At 40.8% G+C, this 26,981-nt stretch overlaps 2 protein-coding genes across 4 annotated transcripts; both read right to left on the bottom strand.

Annotated features, from left to right (window-relative positions):
* Window positions 1–7,181: 7,181 nt before the first annotated feature.
* On the bottom strand, window positions 7,182–11,234 carry LOC123742436 (C-type lectin domain family 4 member E-like). Of its 2 annotated transcripts, none has more exons than XM_045716770.1 (6): window positions 10,863–11,234; window positions 10,146–10,247; window positions 9,885–9,998; window positions 8,697–8,821; window positions 8,501–8,601; window positions 7,182–8,180 (listed from the first exon to the last, which is right to left on the bottom strand). In XM_045716770.1, the coding sequence occupies exons 1-6, from the start codon at window positions 10,963–10,965 to the stop codon at window positions 8,009–8,011; spliced, it is 717 nt and encodes a 238-aa protein (XP_045572726.1). In that variant the 5' UTR covers window positions 10,966–11,234; the 3' UTR covers window positions 7,182–8,008. The 2 variants fall into 2 exon arrangements, with proteins under 2 accessions (XP_045572726.1, XP_045572725.1); XM_045716769.1 differs by having other exon boundaries at window positions 9,885–10,001.
* Window positions 11,235–17,919: 6,685 nt separating this feature from the next.
* LOC106602711 (C-type lectin domain family 4 member E) lies at window positions 17,920–22,188 on the bottom strand. 2 transcript variants are annotated; one of them, XM_014195511.2, is made up of 6 exons: window positions 21,843–22,187; window positions 21,623–21,724; window positions 21,452–21,541; window positions 19,440–19,564; window positions 19,242–19,342; window positions 17,920–18,921 (listed from the first exon to the last, which is right to left on the bottom strand). In XM_014195511.2, the coding sequence occupies exons 1-6, from the start codon at window positions 22,024–22,026 to the stop codon at window positions 18,750–18,752; spliced, it is 774 nt and encodes a 257-aa protein (XP_014050986.2). In that variant the 5' UTR covers window positions 22,027–22,187; the 3' UTR covers window positions 17,920–18,749. The 2 variants fall into 2 exon arrangements, with proteins under 2 accessions (XP_014050986.2, XP_045572727.1); XM_045716771.1 differs by lacking the exon at window positions 21,623–21,724 and having other exon boundaries at window positions 21,843–22,188.
* Between the last annotated feature and the right edge of the window lie 4,793 nt (window positions 22,189–26,981).

The raw sequence follows: 26,981 nt of genomic DNA on the forward strand, positions 1-26,981 counted from the left end.
GAAGTGAAAAGAGGGGCGACCCAGGGATGTGTGTGCTTTGGGGACCTTTAACAGAATGTGACTGACAGAAAAGGTGTTGTATGTGGAGGATGAGGGCTGCAGTAGATATCTCAGATAGGGGGGAGTGAGGCCTAAGTTGATTTTATAAATAAGCATCAACCAGTGGGTCTTGCGATGGGTATACAGGGATGACCAGTTTATAGAGGAGTATAGAGTGTAGTGATGTGTCCTATAAAGAGCATTGGTGGCAAATCTGATGGCTGAATGGTAAAGAACGTCTAGCCGCTCGAGAGCACCCTTACCTGCCGATCTATAAATTATATCTCCGTAATCTGGCATGGGTAGGAGGGTCATCTGAATCAGGGTTAGTTTGGCAGCTGGGGTGAAAGAGGAGTGATTACAATGGAGGAAATCAAGTCTAGATTTAACTTTAGACTGCAGCTTTGATATGTGCTGAGAGAAGGACAGTGCACCATCTAGCCATACTCCCAAGTACTTGTATCAAGCTCTAAACCCTCAGAGGTAGTTATAACACCTGTGGGAAGAGCGGCATTCTTCTTACCAAGCCACATGACCTTTGTTTTGGAGGTGTTCAGAACAAGGTTAAGGGTAGAAAAAGCTTGTTGGACACTAAGAAAGCTTTGTTGCACAAAATCCGGGGAGGGGCCAGTTGAGTATAAGAATGTATCGTCTGCATATAAATGAATGAGAGAGCTTCCTACTGCCTGAACTATGTTGTTGATGTAAATTGAGAAGAACGAGGGGCCTAGGATTGAGCCTTGGGGTACTCCCTTGGTGACAGGTAGTGGCTGAGACAGCACATTTTCGGACTTTAAACACTGCAGTCTTTGAGAGGGATAGTTAGCAAACCAGGCCAAAGACCACACAGAGACGCCGATACTCCTTAGCTGGTCCACAAGAATGTGATGTTCTACCGTACCAAAAGCTTTGGCCAAGTCAATAAAAATAGCAGCACAATATTGCTTAGAATCAAGGGCAATGGTGAAATCATTGAAGACAGTTAGGATCAGCTTGATCTCCCCTTTAACCTCTATGGGCTAGGTGGGACGCTAGCGTGCCACCCATGGTGCACTCCATCAACAGCAGGTGCATTTCAAGAGCGGCAAATTTGAATCCAAATAAATGTCAAAATTCAAATTTTTCAAACATACAACTATTTTACACCCTTTGAAAGATAAACATCTCCTTAATCTAACCACGTTTTACGATTTCAAAAAGGTTTTACGGCGAAAGCATAAATTTATAGTATGTTAGGACAGTACATTTACAAGAGTTGTGTGTAATGTTTTGTCAATTCAAAGACAGGGTCACCAAAACCATAAAACCAGCTAAAATGATGCACTAACCTTTTACAATCTCCATCAGATGACACTCCTAGGACATTATGTTAGACAATGCATGCATTTTTAGTTCTATCAAGTTCATATTTATATCCAAAAACAGCGTTTTACTATGGCATTGATGTTGAGGAAATCGTTTCCCTCCAATAACCGGCAGTCAAGTCAGCGTCACAAATTAAATAATTAAAATTAGAAAACATCGGTAAAATATTATATTGTCATTTAAAGAATTATAGATGTACATCTCTTGAACGCAATCAACTTGCCAGATTTAAAAATAACCTTACTGGGAAATCACACTTTGCAATAATCTGAGCACTGCGCCCAGAAAAATACGCGTTGCGATACAGACTAGACGTCATGTTGGGGAGATCTAAAATCGAAAATACTATGTAAATAATCCATTACCTTTGATTCTCTTCATCAGATGTCACTTCCAGGTATCACAGGTCCATAACGAATGTAGTTTTGTTCAAAAAAGCTCATCATTTATGTCCAAAAATCTCCGTCTTGTTAGCACATGATCTAAGCCAGCCGGACTTCTCGTCATGAACGAGGGGAAAAAATATATTTACGTTCGTTCAAACATGTCAAATGTTGTATAGCATAAATCATTAGGGCCTTTTTTAACCAGAACATGAATAATATTCAAGGTGGACGAATGCATACTCTTTTATAACGTATTGGAACGAGGGTACCCAACATGAACTCGCGCGCCAGGTGTCTAATGGGACATCATCGTTCCATGGCTCTTGTTCGGTCAGATCTCCCTCCAGAAGACTCAAAACACTTTGTAAAGGCTGGTGACATGTAGTGGAAGCAATAGGAAGTGCCAAAATATTCCTCAGCCCCTGTGTTTTTCAATGGGATAGGTTTGAAGGCAATACAACACATCAGGTATCCACTTCCTGTCAGAAAATGTCTCAGGGTTTTGCCTGCCAAATGAGTTCTGTTATACTCACAGACACCATTCAAACAGTTTTAGAAAATTTAGGGTGTTTTCTATCCATATGTAATAAGTATATGCATATTCTAGTTACTGGGTAGGAGTGGTAACCAGATTAAATCGGGTATGTTTTTTTATCCAGCCGTGTCAATACTGCCCCCTAGCCCTAACAGGTTAAATAAAGGACGTACCGTGGCTGCCTTCCAAGCAATGGGAACCTCCCCAGAAAGGAGAGACAGGTTAAAAAGGTTGAATATAGGCTTGGCGACTATAGGGGCAGCAACCTTAAAGAAGAAAGGGTCTAAACCATCTGACTTAGATGTTTTTTTGGGGTCAAGTTTGAGGAGCGCCTTTAGCACCTCGGACTCAGTGACATCCTGCAGGGAGAAACTTTGTAGCGGGGCAGGGGAAGAATAGGGAGAAGCATCGGGGATTGTCGCATTAGAACGGGTGGGAGATGAGGAAATGTTGGACGGACAAGGAGGCATGGCTGAGTCAAATAGGAATCCTGACTTAATGAAGTGATGATTAAAGAGCTCAGCCTTGTGCTTCCTGTCAGTAACAACCGCATCATCAACATTAACCTGTCTGGGAACGTGGGACGCTTGCGTCCCACCCTAGTCAACAGCCAGTAGAATCGCGTCGTGCGAAATACAAATACCTCTATATGCTATAACTTCAATTTCTCAAACATATGACTATTTTACAACATTTTATAGATGCACCTCTCCTGAATCGAACCACGTTGTCCGATTTCAAAAAGGCTTTACAGCAAAAGCAAAACATTAGATTATGTTAGGAGAGTACCATGCCTAAAAAAATCACACTGCCATTTTCAAAGCAACTAGCATGCATCACAAATACCCAAAACACAGCTAAATGCAACACTAACCTTTGACAATCTTCATCAGATGACACTCCTAGGACATCATGTTACACAATACATGCATTTTCTGTTCGATAAAGTTCATATTTATATATAAAAACAGCATTTTACATCGGCGCGTGACGTTCAGAAAATATTTTCCCTCAAATGCTTCCGGTGATCAGCGCTACAATTTACAAAAATACTATTTGAAAACATTGTTAAAATGTAATATTGTCATTCAAAGAATTATAGATTAACATCTTGTGAATGCAACCGCATTGCCAGATTTAAAAATAACTTTACTGGGAAATCACACTTTGCAATAAACGACGTGGTATGCTCAGAAAAATAGGCTAGGCGATACATGTTAGCGCCATCTTGGAACCATCTAAAATCAAATATACTATTGTAAATATTCCCTTACCTTTGATTATCTTCATCAGAAGGCACTTCCAGGAATCCCAGGTCCACAACAAATGTAGTTTTTTTCGAAAAAGTTAATAATTTATGTCCCAATAGTTCCTTCTTGTTAGCGCGTTCCCGAAGGCTACTCATAATGTACTGAAGCGTGTGGGACTTGTCGTCACGAATGTGCAAAAAATATATATTTACGTTCGTTCAAACATGTCAAACGTTGTATAACAAACTCTTAGGGCCTTTTTCAACCAGAGCTTCAATAATATTCAAGGCGGACGATTGCATTGTCTTACTAAACGTTTCGGAACAAAAGGGTTCCCATGGGCGCCCGCATCATAGTAGTAATGGCCCTTCCCTTGTGACCAACTTCCCAAGCCTCTCTTTGGGTCAGTTTCTACCATAGAAGACTCAAACCACTTTGTAAAGACTGTTGACATCTAGTGGAAGCCTTAGGAAGTGCTAAATGATTAATAAGTCCCTGTGTGTTTCAATGGCAAAGCTTGAAAGTGATTCCACACATCAGATTTCCACTTCCTGTTAGGATTTGTCTCAGGGTTTTGACTGCCATATGAGTTCTGTTATACTCACAGACACCATTCAAACGGTTTTAGAAACTTTAGACTGTTTTCTATCCAAATATACTAATTATATGCATATTCTAGTTACTGGGCAGGAGTAGTAACCAGATTAAATCGGGTACGTTTTTTTATCCGGCCGAGCAAATACTGCCCCCTATCCCCAACAGGTTAACCTCTCTAGGCTAGGCGGGACGAATTCGTCCCACACTACTCAACAGCCAGTGACAAATCAGAGCGCCAAATTTAAAACAACAAAATGTCATAATTCAAAGTTCTCAAACATAGGACTATTTTACACCATTTTATAGATACACTTCTCCTGAATCGAACCATGTTGTCCGATTTCCAAAAGGCTTTACAGCAAAAACAAAACATTAGATTATGTTAGGAGAGTACATAGACGCAAAAAAAACACACAGCCATTTCCAAGCAACTAGCATGCATCACAAATACCCAAAACACAGCTAAATGCAGCACTAACCTTTGATGATCTTCATCAGATGACACTCCTAGGACATTATGTTATACAATACATGGATGTTTTGTTCAATCAAGTTCATATTTATATCAAAAAACAGCTTTTTACATTAGCATGTGATGTTCAGAACTAGCATACCCACCGAAAACTTCCGGTGAATTTACTAAATTACTCATGATAAACGTTGACAAAATACATAACAATTATTTTAAGAATTATAGATACAGAACTCCTTTATGCAATCGCTATGTCCGATTTTAAAATAGCTTTTCGGCGAAAGCACATTTTGCAATATTCTGAGTACATAGCTCGGCCATCACGGCTAGCTATTTTGACATCCGCCAACTTCGGGGTCACCAAAACTCTGAATTACTATTAGAAAAATTGGATTACCTTTGCTGTTCTTTGTCAGAATGCGCTCCCAGGACTTCTACTTCAACAACAAATGTTGTTTTGGTTCCAAATAATACATAGTTATATCCAAATACCGCCGTTTTGTTCGTGCGTTCAGGTCACTATCCGAAGGGTAACGCGCGAGCGCATTTCGTGACAAAAAATGTCAAAATATTCCATTACCGTACTTAGAAGCATGTCAAACGCTGTTTAAAATAAATTTTTATGCTACTTTTCTCGTAAAATAGCGATAATATTCCAACCGGGCAACGTTGTATTCATTCAAAGACTGAAAGAAAAAATGGAGAAGTCTCGTTAACGCGCATCTCCAGTCTCACTGTCCCCAGGCAGACCACTTACAAACTATGCTCCTATACTTTGCCCAGAGACAGCAGACACCCCATTCCACTTTCTGGCGCCTTTAGAGAGCCAATGGAAGCCTTTCGAACGTGTCACGTTACAGCACAGATGCTGTAATTTTGATAGAGATGCAACAGAAGGACAACAAATTGTCAGACAGGGCACTCCTAATCTACTAATTATATGCATAGTCTAGTTTCTGGGCAGGAGTAGTAACCAGATTAAATCAGGTATGTTTTTTATCCGGCCGTGAAAATACTGCCCTCTATACCACAACAGGTTAAGGGACATGGGCAGCAGTGAGGAGGAGGGTCTATTCTCCAGGTCTTTAACTGTTTCCCAGAACGTCTTGGGGTTAGACCCACAGAGAGAGAACTGCTCCTTAAAGTAACTAACTTTGGCCTTCCGGATATCCTGAGTGCACTTATTTCTCATTTGCTTGAACGAGAGCCAGTCAGCTTGAGTATGTGTGTGCCGAGTCTTTCGTGAAATGCAATTCTTGAGGTGAAGTAACTCTGCAAGATCACGGTCGAACCAGGGGCTGAACCTGTTTTTAAATCTCATTTTCTTTATGGGGGCGTGTTTGTTAACAATACCACAGAAAATATCAATAAAGATGGTCTAAGGTCCACTTCTCTCCCACTGTAGCGTTTCCTTCTCCTCAGTCAGGGTGTTGTAAATAGTGACTGATCTGTAGCTGGTCTCTCTCTTCATTCAATGTTGTAGCTGGTCTCTCTCTTTCTAAAACTGGTCTCTGTCTTCAGTCAGGGTTTTGTAACTGGTCTGAATTTTGCCTCTTTCTGCAGATGAGTTGGTCTTATAAACTAAGAAGACTCTTTCTGCAAATGAGTTGGTCTTATAAACTAAGAAGACTCTTTCTGCAAATGAGTTGGTCTTATAAACTAAGAAGACTATATCTGCAGATGAGTTGGATTTATAAGCTAAGAAGCTCTGAGAGTCCCGTTATCTGCAATAACAACTAAAACAGAAAACCACAGAACTGCCGGTAAATTGTAGGAATTATAACATTTACCAACAGTTGACAGTCAGTAGGACAACACATCAAGACCTATGAAGGGTCTCTTCACTGTTTTATAAAATATGTGTTTATAGTTTTTCTTTGCATTGTGTGTGTGTGTATTTGCACATGTTAGTGTGTGGTTGCACTTGAGTGTGTGTGTGCACCTTTGTGTGTGTGTGTGTGAGAGAGAGAGAAAGATTGTGTGTGTATTAGGTTGACCTCCCGGTCCGTTCTTTGGAGAAATGTCTTCTACCTCTTTGTCTTGGTGCTGGTCTCATGGTCCCTCAGGGTGTCTGCACTGACGTAGATGTCCACAATCCTCTCCTCAGCTTCACTTCTGTCAAACTTGACCTTCTTGGTCACATCTGGCTTGTCATGCATGGCCTCAGACATCTCCAACAATGTATTGTGTTTTCTGACTATACAGCAATGTCTACTCAGGTTCTGAACCTATCACCACCCCTGTGTCTGCTTTGTGTCCATTTCTGAGACTAAGTGTTTTTGATATGTTGTCCCCAGAAGAAAGTGAAATGTAAAAAGAGGAAGATAAACTAAAAGTAACATGGTGGTTGAGGTTGGGACATGTTCTTTTCCTTTAAACATATTCATCTGATTCCTGAGTCGATAGTGTAGACTTACCAGACCTGGGATGAAATACTGTATGAAAATATGAGAATGCCTTGCCAAGGAAAACTTCCAAATGGACAAATTCGAGGTAAAAAGGAGTTGGAGCAGTCAACAAATAAAGACAGAGATTGGTTTCTTATTGCTCACTTTAATACATTGTACAGGATGCGAACAGGTGACTGACATTTCAACATCAAGCTGACATCTTCCTCAGAGTGACCTGACCATTGCACATAGATCCTATTTTATCGCTAACGGCCCGTTGAGACACAACAATGTAAAATAATTATAATGATAATATTTTCCAAGATAAACTGCAAATTATAGCACAAAATAATAAGATAAATAGTGTGTCTCGTTAATCAATAGGCCAAATTTACATTTGGGTGTCTGTGAATCTGGAGATGAAACCCAAAAAATCAAGGCAACAACATTATAGAAACGAGGACAGTGAAAAATCATGATTTCGCCCCTCTGGTTCCAGTGTCTAATGAGTACTGCCAGAATGCCTCTCTATATGAAATCATTTAAAATACTTCTGTTGCAACAGAAAAGCCCCAGTACCCACCTGGCACTGAAGACAGGCTAAAGCAAAAGCTCAAAGCGTTTGAAAGATTTCAAGTTGTATTTGAACCCAGGTCTCGCACTTAACTGACGTGCACTCATCTGGAGTCGACTGTACTGACTTAACAACCTCATACTGTTCCCTTCTACCTGTTCTAATGCAGCTGCTTACTTTTAGTGTTGTTGTGTCTCAATCATTGTCTGTGTCTGATGAGGTGTCCATCATTTAACTACTGAAGACAGGAAGCTACTAATGTATCCCAGGAAGTAAATGGGAATTTGATTCATATGTTCAGAATGAAACAAACATAAATGAGAAGGGATGGAGACAGAATGAGAGAGGGAGAGTCAGAGAGAGAGAGTCATAGAGATGAAGAGAGAGGGGGGGGTAGTTGTTACAGAAGGTTTTTGTTACACAACTCACAAATCCACTCCAGTTTATTATCACAATTTGAATCATTCCATGTCTTCTCAGGCTGATGTTGTCCATCATCTAGTTCAACACAGTCCTTCTCCTGATGGGTTGAATGACCACCACCACTACTAGGCTGGTTGCTCCCCCAGAACCTATGTTGTCAACACAGAGAACCACTGTCAGTAAAACATCATCCTAAATGAAATAAATTGTGCCTGTGTTTTTCTGATTTAAAGCCACAAGCTGTCAGATGTGGGCCACCAACAAAAAGTAAAAAACATACGTAGTGTTAAAAAAATAACTTTTTTTTCCCTTTTCTTTAAGAAAATTATGCTTGGTTTCTATGATTCATCTATAGAGCTCATTGAATGACATCTACGACGGGAAACATTTGTCTTTATGAAGATGATCTGAAGCAATATCATTTGTTTTCAAAGTCTCCATATCACAACTGGATGGTCAAATCTCTCACCCTGTCTTCAGTGGTGTGCCGTCTACCCATTTCCAGGACCCCTCAGTCTCTCTGTCAGTCAGACCGATCCAGACTCTCTTTTTGAGGCCATAGAGAAACCTCTGTTGTTGAGAAAGATAAATTAATACTGATCAAAATATGTTTATTATGTCTCTCTCTCTCTCTATGTATTTATCTATCTCCCCCACTCTCTCACCATTTTCTTCTTGCTGTTTATGATCACCAGGTCTGCTCCTCTCTCCAGACAGTCCTTTCTGCTCTCACTCCAGGTTTTTTTCTCAGTAGAGACGAAGTACCAACAGGATTCAAACCTTTTCCGGCCTTCAGAACAGGTTAGTTTAAACATTCATTACCATATCATTATTCCGCACTAATTAATGAAGGTATACAAACAACATTTTTGTCCGCGTTCAGGGCCGTAACCAGGGTTTGAGTTTTAGTGAGGTCGTAAGACAGCGGGATTAATTGTATAGAAACTTTCCAAAAAGTACTGCATTTCTATATAATAAAAAAACATTATGGTGCTATTTGGAGAACAGCATAAACATGCAAAAATGACCCCAGCCATTGGGAACCACTGTATTAACCTCTCCCCGCCTTGCTTCCTCTCTCTCTCTGTTTCCTCTGCTTCCTCCTGCATGCATTGCAGCCTGCCTCAGCCTCACCACGGAGCGCCACATCACTGTCTGTCTTAGTAGCCTAATCTTTGTAAAGTTATTATGAGAGCTTAGTAGCCTATTTGTTGCTCCTGCTGAGGTAGGCTCCTTTTAACGTTACCGTCTTACTTCATCCTTCTAGCTGGGTCAGTAATACTACCCAGAGCCCTTCAACATTACTGCAATAGAAGTCTCTGCTTCATAATCCTACAGACATGATGATGGATTATTACTAATGTATTGAGTCAATCACAGAGTCAATCACCACCTTCCGGAGACACCTGAAACCCCATCTCTTTAAGGAATACCTAGGATAGGATAAAGTAATCCTTCTAACCCCCGCAAACACAGTCAGCAGCATCGCTAGTGTCAACTTGAGCAGACTACGAGTTGGGGTAGTTCGTTTCACGTCTCAGGCACCCTCGGCCTGTGCCATGAGAGGGAGGAGTTAGCCGTTTGAGATAGTGGTGAAAGTGCTGCTTAAAAGGCAAATCCAGGATGCAAATCCGGGTTGACGTTGGCAAACAACAAACAAACCACTTTTCTTGATTCCACTCGTTTGCAAAGAGGCTCTATTAGAACTGAGTCAGACCAAGAATCTATTTTATTCATTTTTCTCATTAGAAACAGTTACTGAGGTCAGCACCTCAATGTCCTCATGTAGCTACGGCCTTGTGCATATTGAACATGTACAATTAATGTTATGATCGTGTATTAGGTAAACTCACTCAGATTAGAGAACTTTTCCATGAAATCATCTTTCTCCCTCTGTAGCTGGTCTCTCTCTTCAGTCAGGTTGTTGTAACTGGTTGGTAGCTGGTCTCTCTCTTCAGTCAGACTGTCTGCTAAAAGAGGACAGAATATATTGGATGTAGTTTGCCAGTCATTTAAACATGTCTAACATTGGAGGAACTTAGTTAAACAAATAACAAAATTCATCAGTTGTCAAAGTCTGATATAATGTAATGATTAAGTAACAATACACTCACAGACTAGTCGCAGGGAGATATTGAGAGTGACTTGTAGAACACACAGCATCCCAAAGCTTACAGCAACCATCCTGTAGAGTCTTCTCTCTGAACCGTCAGGTCCTGGGGAGATACACACTGGTGTGAAAACACACGGACGCAAACAGCAGAGTGCAGTTTCAACATAATAAGCTACAAGAGGATCGTTTCTCACAGCTGTCTTTTTGTATTTTATTAGGATCCCTTTTAGCTGTTGCGATTGCAGCAGCTACTCTTCCCTGGGGTCCACAGGATTTGACTGTATCAGTTTGACATGTTGGAAACTCTGAATACACTGACAACATACATTCATTTGCATAATTAAATGTGTGGTAAAATAATTGTAAAAAAAACTTTTCCACTGGGACTTTTTTGTTTTTGCGTCATGTGTTTGTAGGTCTTTGTCGTTGTGTGAGTGTGCGTGGGTCAGTGGTGTAGAGCATGTCTGAGCAAGGCCCCCCACACCCAACCTGGGAGGGGTGTCTTTCTTTTGCCATTGGGAAGAGAGAAAATGTTGCTGTTTTAGAGCACATTTCCTGCGATTCTACACATTTTGCCATGAGGCTGAGTTTTAAAGCTAATTTCCTGTAGTAAAAAATAATAATAATCAAGCCTTATGACATGTTCATTTACTATCTGTGGGGTGAGGGGGGCCCAATGCGTGTGTGTGTTTGTGTGACAGAGTTTCTGTGTTCTTACCTGAGTGATGTGTCTCAGTCGTCACTCTCCTCATTGCTCCATTCTTGTTTTCTTCAATAACCTTTTCAATTTCAACAACCTCTTTGTTGACGTAGTCATCCATCTTAACTAACTGTATGATTACCTTTCTAACTGACTTGTAATGATAATATCTACTGTATGATTCTAAATGTACTGACAAGTAGTTGAGTAGTAGCTCTGATGTGTGATTTGACCTGTTACCTCTCTGAGCTCTGTCTCTGGTCCACTGCAGTTAATATAATGTTTTGAGTATCCAACCACCTTCAAGCAGGAACATAGACCTGACAGGATCATCTAACAGAGTGATAGAACATGACAGCTGCAGGACAACAAATAGTGACAATTGCAGCCTTTCAGCCTATCACTTTGCGAGGAATGTTGGTTGTTTCCGCAGCCTTCAAACGGAGGGCACGTTATGGCTCAAACTTGTTATGCCACTGATGACCATTTAGGGGCATTTTTTTTTTGTATCAACGCTGTCTGTGTGTTATTCTGAAGGGTTTGTGGTAAATGTCTTCATCAGAGGATTTAAAGGCAACTTCACTTGTGTGTTGTGTGTGCGTGTGTCTGCGTGTGTCTACATGCGTCTTGTACAGTATATGTGTGTCCTCTCACTACAGTTCTGCCCATCTGACGTGTCAACCTGGAGGAGACTCTGTTTTAACTATCTAATCACATTCAATCAGAAAGCTGGTAGATCTTGTTAAATTACATTGTACCTTTATTTATCAGTCTGTGCCATTGTAATTATTGTTATTAAAGTGATAAGTGTATGCTAATAACTGGACATGAAAAAATCTACAAACCTTTTACTAAACATAGCCCTATGCTGGATATGTACGTGTTTCTAATAAACACAATTCTGACATGTATTTTAAAGAGTACAGTATGCTTTCCTCTAAATCTTAGCATCACAATGTTTTTGTTCTCTCTCTCTCTCGACATGTCTCTCGACATGTCTCTCGACATGTCTTCTTCCTCTACAGCTCCCGTGAGAAACAAGAGATGTGGTTTTCAGACACAAGGTTCACATGTATTTTTCACATATTTTATTCCCACTTAACAAAAGCATAATGGAGATTTCAGTAGGGATCATTTTGCTCCCATCCGTCACCAGCTCTTACTTCAGAATTGGCAGTTGTTATGTTCTCATATCTGATCTCATGACCATGTATTAGGTAAACAGATTCGAGAACTTTTATGTAAGATCACTTCTTTATTTATTTGTATTTTTTTTGTTTAATATTTATTTAGGTAAGCAAGTCAGTTAAGAACAAATTCTTATTTACAATGACCGCCTACCAAAAGGCAAAATGCCGCTTGCGGAAATGGGGGTCTGGATCTAAAATAAATAAAATATAAATATTGGACAAAACACACATCACAACAATAGAGACAACACAACACTACATAAAGAGAGACCTAAGACAACAACATAGCAAGGCAGCAACACATGATAACATAGCATGGTAGCAACACAACATAACAACAACATGGTAGCAACACGACATGGTAGCAGCACAAAGCATGGTACAAACATTATTGGGCACAGTCAACAGCACAAAGGTCAAAAAGGTAGAGACAACAAAACATCACACAAAGCAGTCACAACTGTCAGTAAGAGTGTCCATGGTTGAGTCTTTGAATGAAGAGGTGGAGATAAAACTGTCCAGTTTGAGTGTTTGTTGCAGCTCGTTCCAGTTGCTAGCTGTAGCGAAGTGAAAAGAGGGGCGACCCAGGGATGTGTGTGCTTTGGGGACCTTTAACAGAATGTGACTGACAGAAAAGGTGTTGTATGTGGAGGATGAGGGCTGCAGTAGATATCTCAGATAGGGGGGAGTGAGGCCTAAGTTGATTTTATAAATAAGCATCAACCAGTGGGTCTTGCGATGGGTATACAGGGATGACCAGTTTATAGAGGAGTATAGAGTGTAGTGATGTGTCCTATAAAGAGCATTGGTGGCAAATCTGATGGCTGAATGGTAAAGAACGTCTAGCCGCTCGAGAGCACCCTTACCTGCCGATCTATAAATTATATCTCCGTAATCTGGCATGGGTAGGAGGGTCATCTGAATCAGGGTTAGTTTGGCAGCTGGGGTGAAAGAGGAGTGATTACAATGGAGGAAATCAAGTCTAGATTTAACTTTAGACTGCAGCTTTGATATGTGCTGAGAGAAGGACAGTGCACCATCTAGCCATACTCCCAAGTACTTGTATCAAGCTCTAAACCCTCAGAGGTAGTTATAACACCTGTGGGAAGAGCGGCATTCTTCTTACCAAGCCACATGACCTTTGTTTTGGAGGTGTTCAGAACAAGGTTAAGGGTAGAAAAAGCTTGTTGGACACTAAGAAAGCTTTGTTGCACAAAATCCGGGGAGGGGCCAGTTGAGTATAAGAATGTATCGTCTGCATATAAATGAATGAGAGAGCTTCCTACTGCCTGAACTATGTTGTTGATGTAAATTGAGAAGAACGAGGGGCCTAGGATTGAGCCTTGGGGTACTCCCTTGGTGACAGGTAGTGGCTGAGACAGCACATTTTCGGACTTTAAACACTGCAGTCTTTGAGAGGGATAGTTAGCAAACCAGGCCAAAGACCACACAGAGACGCCCGATACTCCTTAGCTGGTCCACAAGAATGTGATGTTCTACCGTACCAAAAGCTTTGGCCAAGTCAATAAAAATAGCAGCACAATATTGCTTAGAATCAAGGGCAATGGTGAAATCATTGAAGACAGTTAGGATCAGCTTGATCTCCCCTTTAACCTCTATGGGCTAGGTGGGACGCTAGCGTGCCACCCATGGTGCACTCCATCAACAGCAGGTGCATTTCAAGAGCGGCAAATTTGAATCCAAATAAATGTCAAAATTCAAATTTTTCAAACATACAACTATTTTACACCCTTTGAAAGATAAACATCTCCTTAATCTAACCACGTTTTACGATTTCAAAAAGGTTTTACGGCGAAAGCATAAATTTATAGTATGTTAGGACAGTACATTTACAAGAGTTGTGTGTAATGTTTTGTCAATTCAAAGACAGGGTCACCAAAACCATAAAACCAGCTAAAATGATGCACTAACCTTTTACAATCTCCATCAGATGACACTCCTAGGACATTATGTTAGACAATGCATGCATTTTTAGTTCTATCAAGTTCATATTTATATCCAAAAACAGCGTTTTACTATGGCATTGATGTTGAGGAAATCGTTTCCCTCCAATAACCGGCAGTCAAGTCAGCGTCACAAATTAAATAATTAAAATTAGAAAACATCGGTAAAATATTATATTGTCATTTAAAGAATTATAGATGTACATCTCTTGAACGCAATCAACTTGCCAGATTTAAAAATAACCTTACTGGGAAATCACACTTTGCAATAATCTGAGCACTGCGCCCAGAAAAATACGCGTTGCGATACAGACTAGACGTCATGTTGGGGAGATCTAAAATCGAAAATACTATGTAAATAATCCATTACCTTTGATTCTCTTCATCAGATGTCACTTCCAGGTATCACAGGTCCACAACGAATGTAGTTTTGTTCAAAAAAGCTCATCATTTATGTCCAAAAATCTCCGTCTTGTTAGCACATGATCTAAGCCAGCCGGACTTCTCGTCATGAACGAGGGGAAAAAATATATTTACGTTCGTTCAAACATGTCAAATGTTGTATAGCATAAATCATTAGGGCCTTTTTTAACCAGAACATGAATAATATTCAAGGCGGACGAATGCATACTCTTTTATAACGTATTGGAACGAAGGGTACCCAACATGAACTCGCGCGCCAGGTGTCTAATGGGACATCATCGTTCCATGGCTCTTGTTCGGTCAGATCTCCCTCCAGAAGACTCAAAACACTTTGTAAAGGCTGGTGACATGTAGTGGAAGCAATAGGAAGTGCCAAAATATTCCTCAGCCCCTGTGTTTTTCAATGGGATAGGTTTGAAGGCAATACAACACATCAGATTTCCACTTCCTGTTAGGATTTGTCTCAGGGTTTTGACTGCCATATGAGTTCTGTTATACTCACAGACACCATTCAAACGGTTTTAGAAACTTTAGACTGTTTTCTATCCAAATATACTAATTATATGCATATTCTAGTTACTGGGTAGGAGTGGTAACCAGATTAAATCGGGTACGTTTTTTTATCCGGCCGAGCAAATACTGCCCCCTATCCCCAACAGGTTAACCTCTCTAGGGGAGGTGGGACGAAATCGTCCCACACTATTCAACAGCCAGTGACAAATCAGAGCGCCAAATTTAAAACAACAAAATGTCATAATTCAAAGTTCTCAAACATAGGACTATTTTACACCATTTTATAGATACACTTCTCCTGAATCGAACCATGTTGTCCGATTTCCAAAAGGCTTTACAGCAAAAGCAAAACATTAGATTATGTTAGTAGAGTACATAGACGCAAAAAAAACACACAGCCATTTCCAAGCAACTAGCATGCATCACAAATACCCAAAACACAGCTAAATGCAGCACTAACCTTTGATGATCTTCATCAGATGACACTCCTAGGACATTATGTTATACAATACATGGATGTTTTGTTCAATCAAGTTCATATTTATATCAAAAAACAGCTTTTTACATTAGCATGTGATGTTCAGAACTAGCATACCCACCGAAAACTTCCGGTGAATTTACTAAATTACTCATGATAAACGTTGACAAAATACATAACAATTATTTTAAGAATTATAGATACAGAACTCCTTTATGCAATCGCTATGTCCGATTTTAAAATAGCTTTTCGGCGAAAGCACATTTTGCAATATTCTGAGTACATAGCTCGGCCATCACGGCTAGCTATTTTGACATCCGCCAACTTCGGGGTCACCAAAACTCTGAATTACTATTAGAAAAATTGGATTACCTTTGCTGTTCTTTGTCAGAATGCGCTCCCAGGACTTCTACTTCAACAACAAATGTTGTTTTGGTTCCAAATAATACATAGTTATATCCAAATACCGCCGTTTTGTTCGTGCGTTCAGGTCACTATCCGAAGGGTAACGCGCGAGCGCATTTCGTGACAAAAAATGTCAAAATATTCCATTACCGTACTTAGAAGCATGTCAAACGCTGTTTAAAATAAATTTTTATGCTACTTTTCTCGTAAAATAGCGATAATATTCCAACCGGGCAACGTTGTATTCATTCAAAGACTGAAAGAAAAAATGGAGAAGTCTCGTTAACGCGCATCTCCAGTCTCACTGTCCCCAGGCAGACCACTTACAAACTATGCTCCTATACTTTGCCCAGAGACAGCAGACACCCCATTCCACTTTCTGGCGCCTTTAGAGAGCCAATGGAAGCCTTTCGAACGTGTCACGTTACAGCACAGATGCTGTAATTTTGATAGAGATGCAACAGAAGGACAACAAATTGTCAGACAGGGCACTCCTAATCTACTAATTATATGCATAGTCTAGTTTCTGGGCAGGAGTAGTAACCAGATTAAATCAGGTATGTTTTTATCCGGCCGTGAAAATACTGCCCTCTATACCACAACAGGTTAAGGGACATGGGCAGCAGTGAGGAGGAGGGTCTATTCTCCAGGTCTTTAACTGTTTCCCAGAACGTCTTGGGGTTAGACCCACAGAGAGAGAACTGCTCCTTAAAGTAACTAACTTTGGCCTTCCGGATATCCTGAGTGCACTTATTTCTCATTTGCTTGAACGAGAGCCAGTCAGCTTGAGTATGTGTGTGCCGAGTCTTTCGTGAAATGCAATTCTTGAGGTGAAGTAACTCTGCAAGATCACGGTCGAACCAGGGGCTGAACCTGTTTTTAAATCTCATTTTCTTTATGGGGGCGTGTTTGTTAACAATACCACAGAAAATATCAATAAAGATGGTCTAAGGTCCACTTCTCTCCCACTGTAGCGTTTCCTTCTCCTCAGTCAGGGTGTTGTAAATAGTGACTGATCTGTAGCTGGTCTCTCTCTTCATTCAATGTTGTAGCTGGTCTCTCTCTTTCTAAAACTGGTCTCTGTCTTCAGTCAGGGTTTTGTAACTGGTCTGAATTTTGCCTCTTTCTGCAGATGAGTTGGTCTTATAAACTAAGAAGACTCTTTCTGCAAATGAGTTGGTCTTATAAACTAAGAAGACTCTTTCTGCAAATGAGTTGGTCTTATAAACTAAGAAGACTATATCTGCAGATGAGTTGGATTTATAAGCTAAGAAGCTCTGAGAGTCCCGTTATCTGCAATAACAACTAAAACAGAAAACCACAGAACTGCCGGTAAATTGTAGGAATTATAACATTTACCAACAGTTGACAGTCAGTAGGACAACACATCAAGACCTATGAAGGGTCTCTTCACTGTTTTATAAAATATGTGTTTATAGTTTTTCTTTGCATTGTGTGTGTGTGTATTTGCACATGTTAGTGTGTGGTTGCACTTGAGTGTGTGTGTGCACCTTTGTGTGTGTGTGTGTGAGAGAGAGAGAAAGATTGTGTGTGTATTAGGTTGACCTCCCGGTCCGTTCTTTGGAGAAATGTCTTCTACCTCTTTGTCTTGGTGCTGGTCTCATGGTCCCTCAGGGTGTCTGCACTGACGTAGATGTCCACAATCCTCTCCTCAGCTTCACTTCTGTCAAACTTGACCTTCTTGGTCACATCTGGCTTGTCATGCATGGCCTCAGACATCTCCAACAATGTATTGTGTTTTCTGACTATACAGCAATGTCTACTCAGGTTCTGAACCTATCACCACCCCTGTGTCTGCTTTGTGTCCATTTCTGAGACTAAGTGTTTTTGATATGTTGTCCCCAGAAGAAAGTGAAATGTAAAAAGAGGAAGATAAACTAAAAGTAACATGGTGGTTGAGGTTGGGACATGTTCTTTTCCTTTAAACATATTCATCTGATTCCTGAGTCGATAGTGTAGACTTACCAGACCTGGGATGAAATACTGTATGAAAATATGAGAATGCCTTGCCAAGGAAAACTTCCAAATGGACAAATTCGAGGTAAAAAGGAGTTGGAGCAGTCAACAAAAAAATGCAGAGATTGATTTCTTATTGCTCACTTTAATACATTGTACAGGATGCGAACAGGTGACTGACATTTCAACATCAAGCTGACATCTTCCTCAGAGTGACCTGACCATTGCACATAGATCCTATTTTATCGCTAACGGCCCGTTGAGACACAACAATGTAAAATAATTATAATGATAATATTTTCCAAGATAAACTGCAAATTATAGCACAAAATAATAAGATAAATAGTGTGTCTCGTTAATCAATAGGCCAAATTTACATTTGGGTGTCTGTGAATCTGGAGATGAAACCCAAAAAATCAAGGCAACAACATTATAGAAACGAGGACAGTGAAAAATCATGATTTCGCCCCTCTGGTTCCAGTGTCTAATGAGTACTGCCAGAATGCCTCTCTATATGAAATCATTTAAAATACTTCTGTTGCAACAGAAAAGCCCCAGTACCCACCTGGCACTGAAGACAGGCTAAAGCAAAAGCTCAAAGCGTTTGAAAGATTTCAAGTTGTATTTGAACCCAGGTCTCGCACTTAACTGACGTGCACTCATCTGGAGTCGACTGTACTGACTTAACAACCTCATACTGTTCCCTTCTACCTGTTCTAATGCAGCTGCTTACTTTTAGTGTTGTTGTGTCTCAATCATTGTCTGTGTCTGATGAGGTGTCCATCATTTAACTACTGAAGACAGGAAGCTACTAATGTATCCCAGGAAGTAAATGGGAATTTGATTCATATGTTCAGAATGAAACAAACATAAATGAGAAGGGATGGAGACAGAATGAGAGAGGGAGAGTCAGAGAGAGAGAGTCATAGAGATGAAGAGAGAGGGGGGGTAGTTGTTACAGAAGGTTTTTGTTACACAACTCACAAATCCACTCCAGTTTATTATCACAATTTGAATCATTCCATGTCTTCTCAGGCTGATGTTGTCCATCATCTAGTTCAACACAGTCCTTCTCCTGATGGGTTGAATGACCACCACCACTACTAGGCTGTTTGCTCCCCCAGAACCTATGTTGTCAACACAGAGAACCACTGTCAGTAAAACATCATCCTAAATGAAATAAATTGTGCCTGTGTTTTTCTGATTTAAAGCCACAAGCTGTCAGATGTGGGCCACCAACAAAAAGTAAAAAACATACGTAGTGTTAAAAAAATAACTTTTTTTTCCCTTTTCTTTAAGAAAATTATGCTTGGTTTCTATGATTCATCTATAGAGCTCATTGAATGACATCTACGACGGGAAACATTTGTCTTTATGAAGATGATCTGAAGCAATATCATTTGTTTTCAAAGTCTCCATATCACAACTGGATGGTCAAATCTCTCACCCTGTCTTCAGTGGTGTGCCGTCTACCCATTTCCAGGACCCCTCAGTCTCTCTGTCAGTCAGACCGATCCAGACTCTCTTTTTGAGGCCATAGAGAAACCTCTGTTGTTGAGAAAGATAAATTAATACTGATCAAAATATGTTTATTATGTCTCTCTCTCTCTCTCTATGTATTTATCTATCTCCCCCACTCTCTCACCATTTCCTTCTTGCTGTTTATGATCACCAGGTCTGCTCCTCTCTCCAGACAGTCCTTTCTGCTCTCACTCCAGGTTTTTTTCTCAGTAGAGACGAAGTACCAACAGGATTCAAACCTTTTCCGGCCTTCAGAACAGGTTAGTTTAAACATTCATTACCATATCATTATTCCGCACTAATTAATGAAGGTATACAAACAACATTTTTGTCCGCGTTCAGGGCCGTAACCAGGGTTTGAGTTTTAGTGAGGTCGTAAGACAGCGGGATTAATTGTATAGAAACTTTCCAAAAAGTACTGCATTTCTATATAATAAAAAAAACATTATGGTGCTATTTGGAGAAGAGCAAAAACAAGCAAAAATGACCCCAGCCATTATTACCTTGGCTGCTGTAGGTTCATTCACCTCAGTTGATCTACAAACACAAAGCCTACTAGCTACACAATAGTAATGTTATACGCCAGAAAGGGAAGAAATATGAGAAATGAGTTACAATGACAAGTAGCATCAGTGACTGTTCAGTCAGTTGTATTGATGAATTGTGTAATTCATCATCTCTTTACATAGATATGGCTTTTCTCAACTGACATTGCGTTCACATTTGTATTCCTAGGCATTCCTAATCAATCTCCGCACAAACAGACAGCAATGGAGCACACAGATGATCATATTGTCACATTACATTAATGATTTGAATATCACTAAGGATTCTGTATTAATATCAGTGATGTTGTGGTTAAAAACGATTGGTAATAGGTGAACTATAAACTCCATTGGTGATCGAGATAAGAGGAACAACCAGTGATGTAAAGGAAATGTAGGACTATTTTAGACCTGCATTGTTTGCATTTTGAGAGCATTTAAATGTAGGCCCATAGGGAAGACAGGCCATGTGAATATGTTCATATTTAAACACGTCTTTTTTTCTTTTAATTCCTGTCTTCTTTGATACAGATTTAGTCAGGGGACCCCACATGGGGCCCCAACCCTAAGTTTGGGAACCACTGTATTAACCTCTCCCTGCCTTGCTTCCTCTCTCTCTGGTTCCTCTACTTCCTCCTGCATGCATTGCAGCCTGCCTCAGCCTCACCACGGAGCGCCACATCACTGTCTGTCTTAGTAGCCTAATCTTTGTAAAGCAAAGTTATTATGAGAGCTTAGTAGTCTATTTTGTTGCTCCTGCTGAGGTAGGCTCCTTTTAACGTTACCGTCTTACTTCATCCTTCTAGCTGGCTCAGTAATACCCCCCAGAGCCCTTCAACATTACTGCAATAGAAGTCTCTGTTTCATAATCCTACAGACATGATGACGGATTATTACTAATGTATTGCTTATTTATTTCAAATTAATGGAAATTCTGCTATTCTTTCACATGGTGTTATAGCAATGAGTTTGTGACGTATTGACTGTAAGACTACTGCATTGATTTTATGGATACCTGTGTGATTGTGACTCTGTCTGTTACTGTGTTTGTGGGGGGTAATTAGAAAAACATGACTGACTGACGTATCTATTAGCGACTATTTAATAGTTTTGTACTCATTCTCCGAGATTCAACTTGTATTCGTATGGGGATGTCTGTAGACACGGCAGGCGATGCTGGTGGGTTTTAAAATGTACTTTTGTCTGGCATCTGGCAAACACAGTCAGCAGCGTCGCTAGTGTCTACCTGAGAGCTGGGGTAGTTCGTTTCACGTCTCAGGCCCTCGGCCTGTGGCGTGAGAGGGAGCAGTTAGCCGTTTGAGATAGTGGTGAAAGTGCTGCTTAAAAGGCAAATCCAGGATGCAAATCCGGGTTGACGTTGGCAAACTTAACAAACAAACCACTGTTCTTGATTCCACTCGTTTGCGAAGAGGCGCGATTAGAACTCAGTCAGATCAAGAATCTATTTCATTCATTTTTCTCATTAGAAACAGTTACTGAGGTCAGCACCTCAATGTCCTCATGTAGCTACGGCCCTGTGCATATTGAACATGTACAATTAATGATATGATCGTGTATTAGGTAAACTCACTCAGATTAGAGAACTTTTCCATAAGGTCATCTTTCTCCCTCTGTAGCTGGTCTCTCTCTTTAGACAGGTTGTATCTGGTCTGTTGTCGGCCTAGAAAAGTTACTCACCAAATCAGATTACACCCATGGGACTGCCAGTGAATTATAGTAATTACAATTTAGCTATACTTACAGTGGACAGACTGGCCTATGATCCCAGCCAGTAGGAGAACACACAGCAGCCCCAGACACACCGCAACAGCTAGGAAGGGTCTCTTCCCTGTGCTATCGGGCTCTATGTACACGTAAAAAGATGTGTGTGTGTGTATAGTATTTGTGTGTATATTGTGTGTGTGTGTGTGTGTGTGTGTGTGTGTGTGTGTGTGTGTGTGTGTGTGTGTGTGTGTGTTTACCTGTGTGCTGGTCTCCCGGTCCATTAGTTGAAGTATGTTCTACATCTTCTGTCTTGGTGCTGGTCTCATGGTCCCTCAGGGTGTCTGCACTGACGTAGATGTCCACAATCCTCTCCTCAGCTTCACTTCTGTCAAACTTGACCTTCTTGGTCATGTCTGGCATGGCATAGATGGCCTCAGACATCTTCAGCAATGCCTGATGCTTCTTGTACTCTGTGCTGTAATTGTACTTCACATTAAGTCTCAGGTTATAGTGATACCATTGCCTCTGCCTTGTGTCTGTCTCTGTGTCTGTCTCTGTGTCGTCTGTGTGTCTGTCTTTATCTGTGTGAAGGTGTAACCCCTAGTGAGGTATAAAGAAATGACACGGGTAGTTGTGGCTACAGCTTCTCCTTTGCATATTTGTATTGGTCTCCTGAGTAGTGAGTTTACACTTATTAGTCTACTGTACTGACTTCATGTTGTGTCTGACGATGTGTGAAACATAACTACTGGTGCACAGGAAGATAAGAAGTAGAGATTTTATTAATATGCTAATACAAAAAATGAAATGTGCAAAATAATGAACTTCTATTGTAAAACTATTCTGTTGTTGAGTCTACTGGGCTGACTTCACGTTGTGAAACATAACCACTGGTACACAGGAAGCCACATTATCAGGAAATGGGTAGGAATGTATTACAGTTTTTATCGATTGCTAAGACACTTTTAATGAACCTGGGGTCCACTTGAGTGCCATCATAACTTAATGAGCACAACAATATACTGTTTTGCAAAACAGTAAGTCATTACTCATTGCTTTCACAAAGTATGCAAATGCTAAGCACATTTTTGCAAAACAGTAAACACAACTCTCTACAAAAAACGCAGAAGTCAGTTGAGTAAATCATGTCAAACAAAATTCAAGCATTTGGTCACAGCTGATACAAATGACTCCCATGATTGTAAACTACTTTTGCAAGCGTGCAAATCTTCTTTGGACAATTGTTCAATCAGTCCTTATTCATGCGTAAAAGAGGTCACCTCTGACTTGCTGTTTGTAAGAATGGACCAAGTAAGAGGCAGAGGGCAAATGAGAGGTAGAGGGGCCCATAGAAGATAGTTCAGCTCTCAGTTAAAATGGAAAAAGGTCAAATAAAGCCTTTTGTTTCTGGATATTCATGCGCTTGAGTGACATTCTTTCTGCGTTGGTCATCTTTGGTAAAATAATTTTAGGAAAAAAGAATGCAGCCCATGTTGTGATAATATGTTTAGTTGTCATTATGGTGCGTACTATAATTATTTGGTTTGAGTTGTAGTATCAACAGATGGCACAGACTTATAAAAGAGGGTTAACCTTGTTAGGGTATATTGATAGATGTAGGAAAAAATCATTACATAACAAGTTGTACAGTATGTTTTGATGGAGGTAGTTGATTGTGTGTCATGTATTTTATGTTTTGAGAGTCTTAATGCATTCTGCAAACGAAATGTGTCAGTTTGGCCACCTTTTTTCAGTTTAGGGCTGAGTGTTATTCTCCTGTCTTATCTGGTGTAATTCTCCTGTCTTCTCTGGTGTCCTGTGTGATCTTAAGTATGCTCCCTCTAATTCTCCCATCTCTCTCTCGCTCTCTCCCCTCCCGGAGGACCTGAGCCCTAGGACCATGCCTCAGGACTACCTGGCCTGATGACTCCTGGCTGTCTCTGTCCCCAGTCCACCTGGTCATGCTACTGATCCAATTTCTGCTGTTTTGCCTGTGTTGATGGAACACTGATCTGTTCATCAGACGTGCTACCTTGTCCCGGACCTGCTGTTTTCAACTATCTCTATCCCTCTCCCTCTCTACCGCACCTGCTGTCTAGTACTCTGAATGCTCGACTATGAAAAGCCAACTGACATTTACTCCTGAGGTGCTCACTTGTTGCATTGCGATTATTATTTGACCCTGTTGGTCATCTATAACCGTCTTGAAGAACAATCTGGTCTTAGTGGCCATGTATAATCTCCACCCGGCACAGCCAGAAGAGGACTGGCCACCCCTCAGAGCCTGGTTCCTCTCTAGGTTTCTTCCTAGGTTCTAGGGAGTTTTTCCTAGCCACCGTGCTTCTACATCCCTAACTATATCATTTTGCGATAAGACAGAACTGCCAAAGGGGGCGGAGTTAGCCTGCAGAGTTCTGTCATACTATCCAGGTCTGTGCCCAAACAATTCGAGCTTCTGCTTTTAAAAATCCACCATTTTAGAAACAAGTCTCTCACCGTTGCCGCTTCTTAAAGACCCCTTCAGCCCCCAGCTGTGCCCTGGACCCCATATGTGAAATGATCGCCCCTCTCATCTATCTTCAGAGTTCGTACCGTTAGGTGACCTAACCTGGGACATGCTAAACACCCCGGCCATCCTACAATCTAACCTAGATGCCCTCAATCTCACACAAATTATCAAGGAACCTACCAGGTACAACCCTAAATCCGCAACCATGGGCACCCTCTTAGATATTATCCTGACCAACTTGCCCTCTACATACACCTCTGCTATCTTCAACCAGGATCTCAGCGATCACTGCCTCATTGCCTGCGTGTGTAATGTGTCCGTGGTCAAACGACCACCCCTCATTACTGTCAAACGCTCCCTAAAACACTTCAGTGAGCAGGCCTTTCTAATTGACCTGGCCTGGGTAGAGGATGCCTGGTTGCTCTTCAAAAGTGCTTTCCTCTCCATCTTAAATAAGCATGCCCATTCAAACAATTTAGAACAAAGAACAGACATAGCCCTTGGTTCACCCCAGACTTGACTGCCCTTGACCAGCACAAAAACATCCTGTGGTGTTCTGCATTAGCATCGAATAGCCCCCGCGAAATGCAACTTTTCAGGGAAGTCAGGAACCGATATACATACTCAGTCAGTTAGGAAAGCTAAGGCTAGCTTTTTCAAACAGAAATTTGCTTCCTGTAGTACTAATTGTACACTGTAAAGTCCATGGAGAATAAGAGCACCTCCCCCCAGCTGCCCACTGCACTGAGGATAGGAAACACTGTCATCACTTCATTTCATTTCAATAAGAATTTTTCCACAGCTGGCCATGCCTTCCACCTGGCTACCCCTACACCGGCCAACATCTCAGCACCCCCTACAGCAACTCTGTCTGTGTGACTATCTGCTGTAGATGGCACTCCTATGGAAGTGTCAACAGAGGAAGATGACAAAAAATTGACATGAGTAGTTGTGGCTATGGCAATTTCTTCACCATTGCATATTTGCATTTGGTTCCTGAGTAGTGAGTGTGAACGTATCAAGAGTCTGCTGTAATGGAAGAAGTTGTGTGCACTGTGGTCTGCTGTATGTGTTGTCATGGTGTTGGTGAACCATTTTCTCACAAACCCAATGACCATTGTCCTCACATGACAAGTCATTCCCAGCCTCAGAGGATGCAATGTTTCTGCATTCACCTCAGCACTTATCCTCATTCTCAGAAGGGTCAGCATTATCAGGGTTAGGCCAATACCCGTACTTAGAGGTTTAGAAACAGTAAGACATTATGGTTAATATGTCATAATTAAGCAATAATGCTCGAGGTGGTATGGTATATGGCCAATATACCACGGCTACGGGCTGTTCTTTTCACGCGACGCAATGCGGATTGCCTGGACACAGCCCTTAGCAGTGGTATATTGGCTATATTTTACAAACCCCCAAGGTGCCTTATTGCTATTATAAACTGGTTACCAACGTAATTAGAGCAGTAAAAATAAATGTTTTGTCATACCCGTGGTATACGGTCTGATGTACCACGGCTGACAGTCAATCAGCATTCAGGGCTTGAACCACCCAGTTTATAATCCTCAATAATATCCAGACATTTTTCATCTTAAAAACATAAATGAGAAGAACCTGTATAGATAAAAGTTGAATGAAATAAAAATTGAAGCCTTATTGTTGAAGTAGTTACTCTCTCTTTCTCTGTGGTCAGCGGTGTGCCATCCACACATTAGAAAGTTCCCTCAGTAACAGATTCAGTCAGACCAATCTAGACTCTTGTGTTGAGGCCAGGTTGAGAGTTTCAAGTTCCTTGGTGTCCACATCACCAACAAACGATCATGGTCCAAACACATCAAGACAGTCATGAAGAGGGCACGACAACACCTTTTCCCCCTCAGGAGACTGAAAAGATTTGGCATTGGATCCCCAGATCCTCAAAAATGTCTACAAGGGCCAAACTTCCTGCCTCAGGCCAAGCTTCCTGCCATCCAGGACCTATATACTAGGCGGTGTCAGAGGAAGGCCCAAAAAATTGTCAAAGACTCCAGTCACCCATGTCATAGACTGTTCTCTCTGCTACCGCACGGCAAGCGGTATCGGAGCGCCAAGTCTCGGTCCAAAAGGCTCCTTAACAGCTTCTACCCCCAAGCTATAAGACTGCTGAACAATTAATCAAATGGCCACCCATACTATTTACATTGACCCCCCCACTTTGTTTTTACACTGCTGCTACTCGCTGTTTATTAACAACGCATAGTCACTTTACCCCTACCTACATGTACAAATTACCTCGACTAACCTGTAAATATTTTCTTAACTCTATTTCTTAAACTGCATTGTTGGTTAAGGGCTTGTAAGTACGCATTTCACAGTAAGATCTACACCTGTTGTATTTGGCACATGTAACAAATACATTTTGATTTGTAGAGAAATTCATATTGTTGAAAAAGATAAATAGTCAGGTCCAAAATTATTGGCATCCTTGATAAAGATGAGCAAAAAAGACTGTATAAAATAATTAAAATACAGAGCTCCACATATTTTTTATTATGATATTTTATACTAATACAATTGCTCATAGAAATATATTTGGTTTAATATGTAATGAACAAAAATCCAATAAAGATAGGGGTCAAAATTATTGGCACCCCTGTTTTTAACACTGCAAAACTCCCCTTGTGAGGATAACAGCACTGAGCCTTTTTCTAAAAGGTTTTAATAAGTTGGGAGGGATATTAGACCATTCCTCCATACAGAATCTTTACAGATGCTTGATGTCCTTCATATGCACGTATGGTCTGCCCTCTTCAATTCAAACCACAGGTTTTCAATGGGGTTCAAGTCCGGAGACTGAGATGGCCATTGCAAAATGTTGATTTTGTTGTCAATAAAGCATATCTTT

This window comes from Salmo salar, chromosome ssa04 (genome assembly GCF_905237065.1).
Source record: "Salmo salar chromosome ssa04, Ssal_v3.1, whole genome shotgun sequence".
NCBI classification, from domain to species: Eukaryota; Metazoa; Chordata; class Actinopteri; order Salmoniformes; family Salmonidae; genus Salmo; species Salmo salar.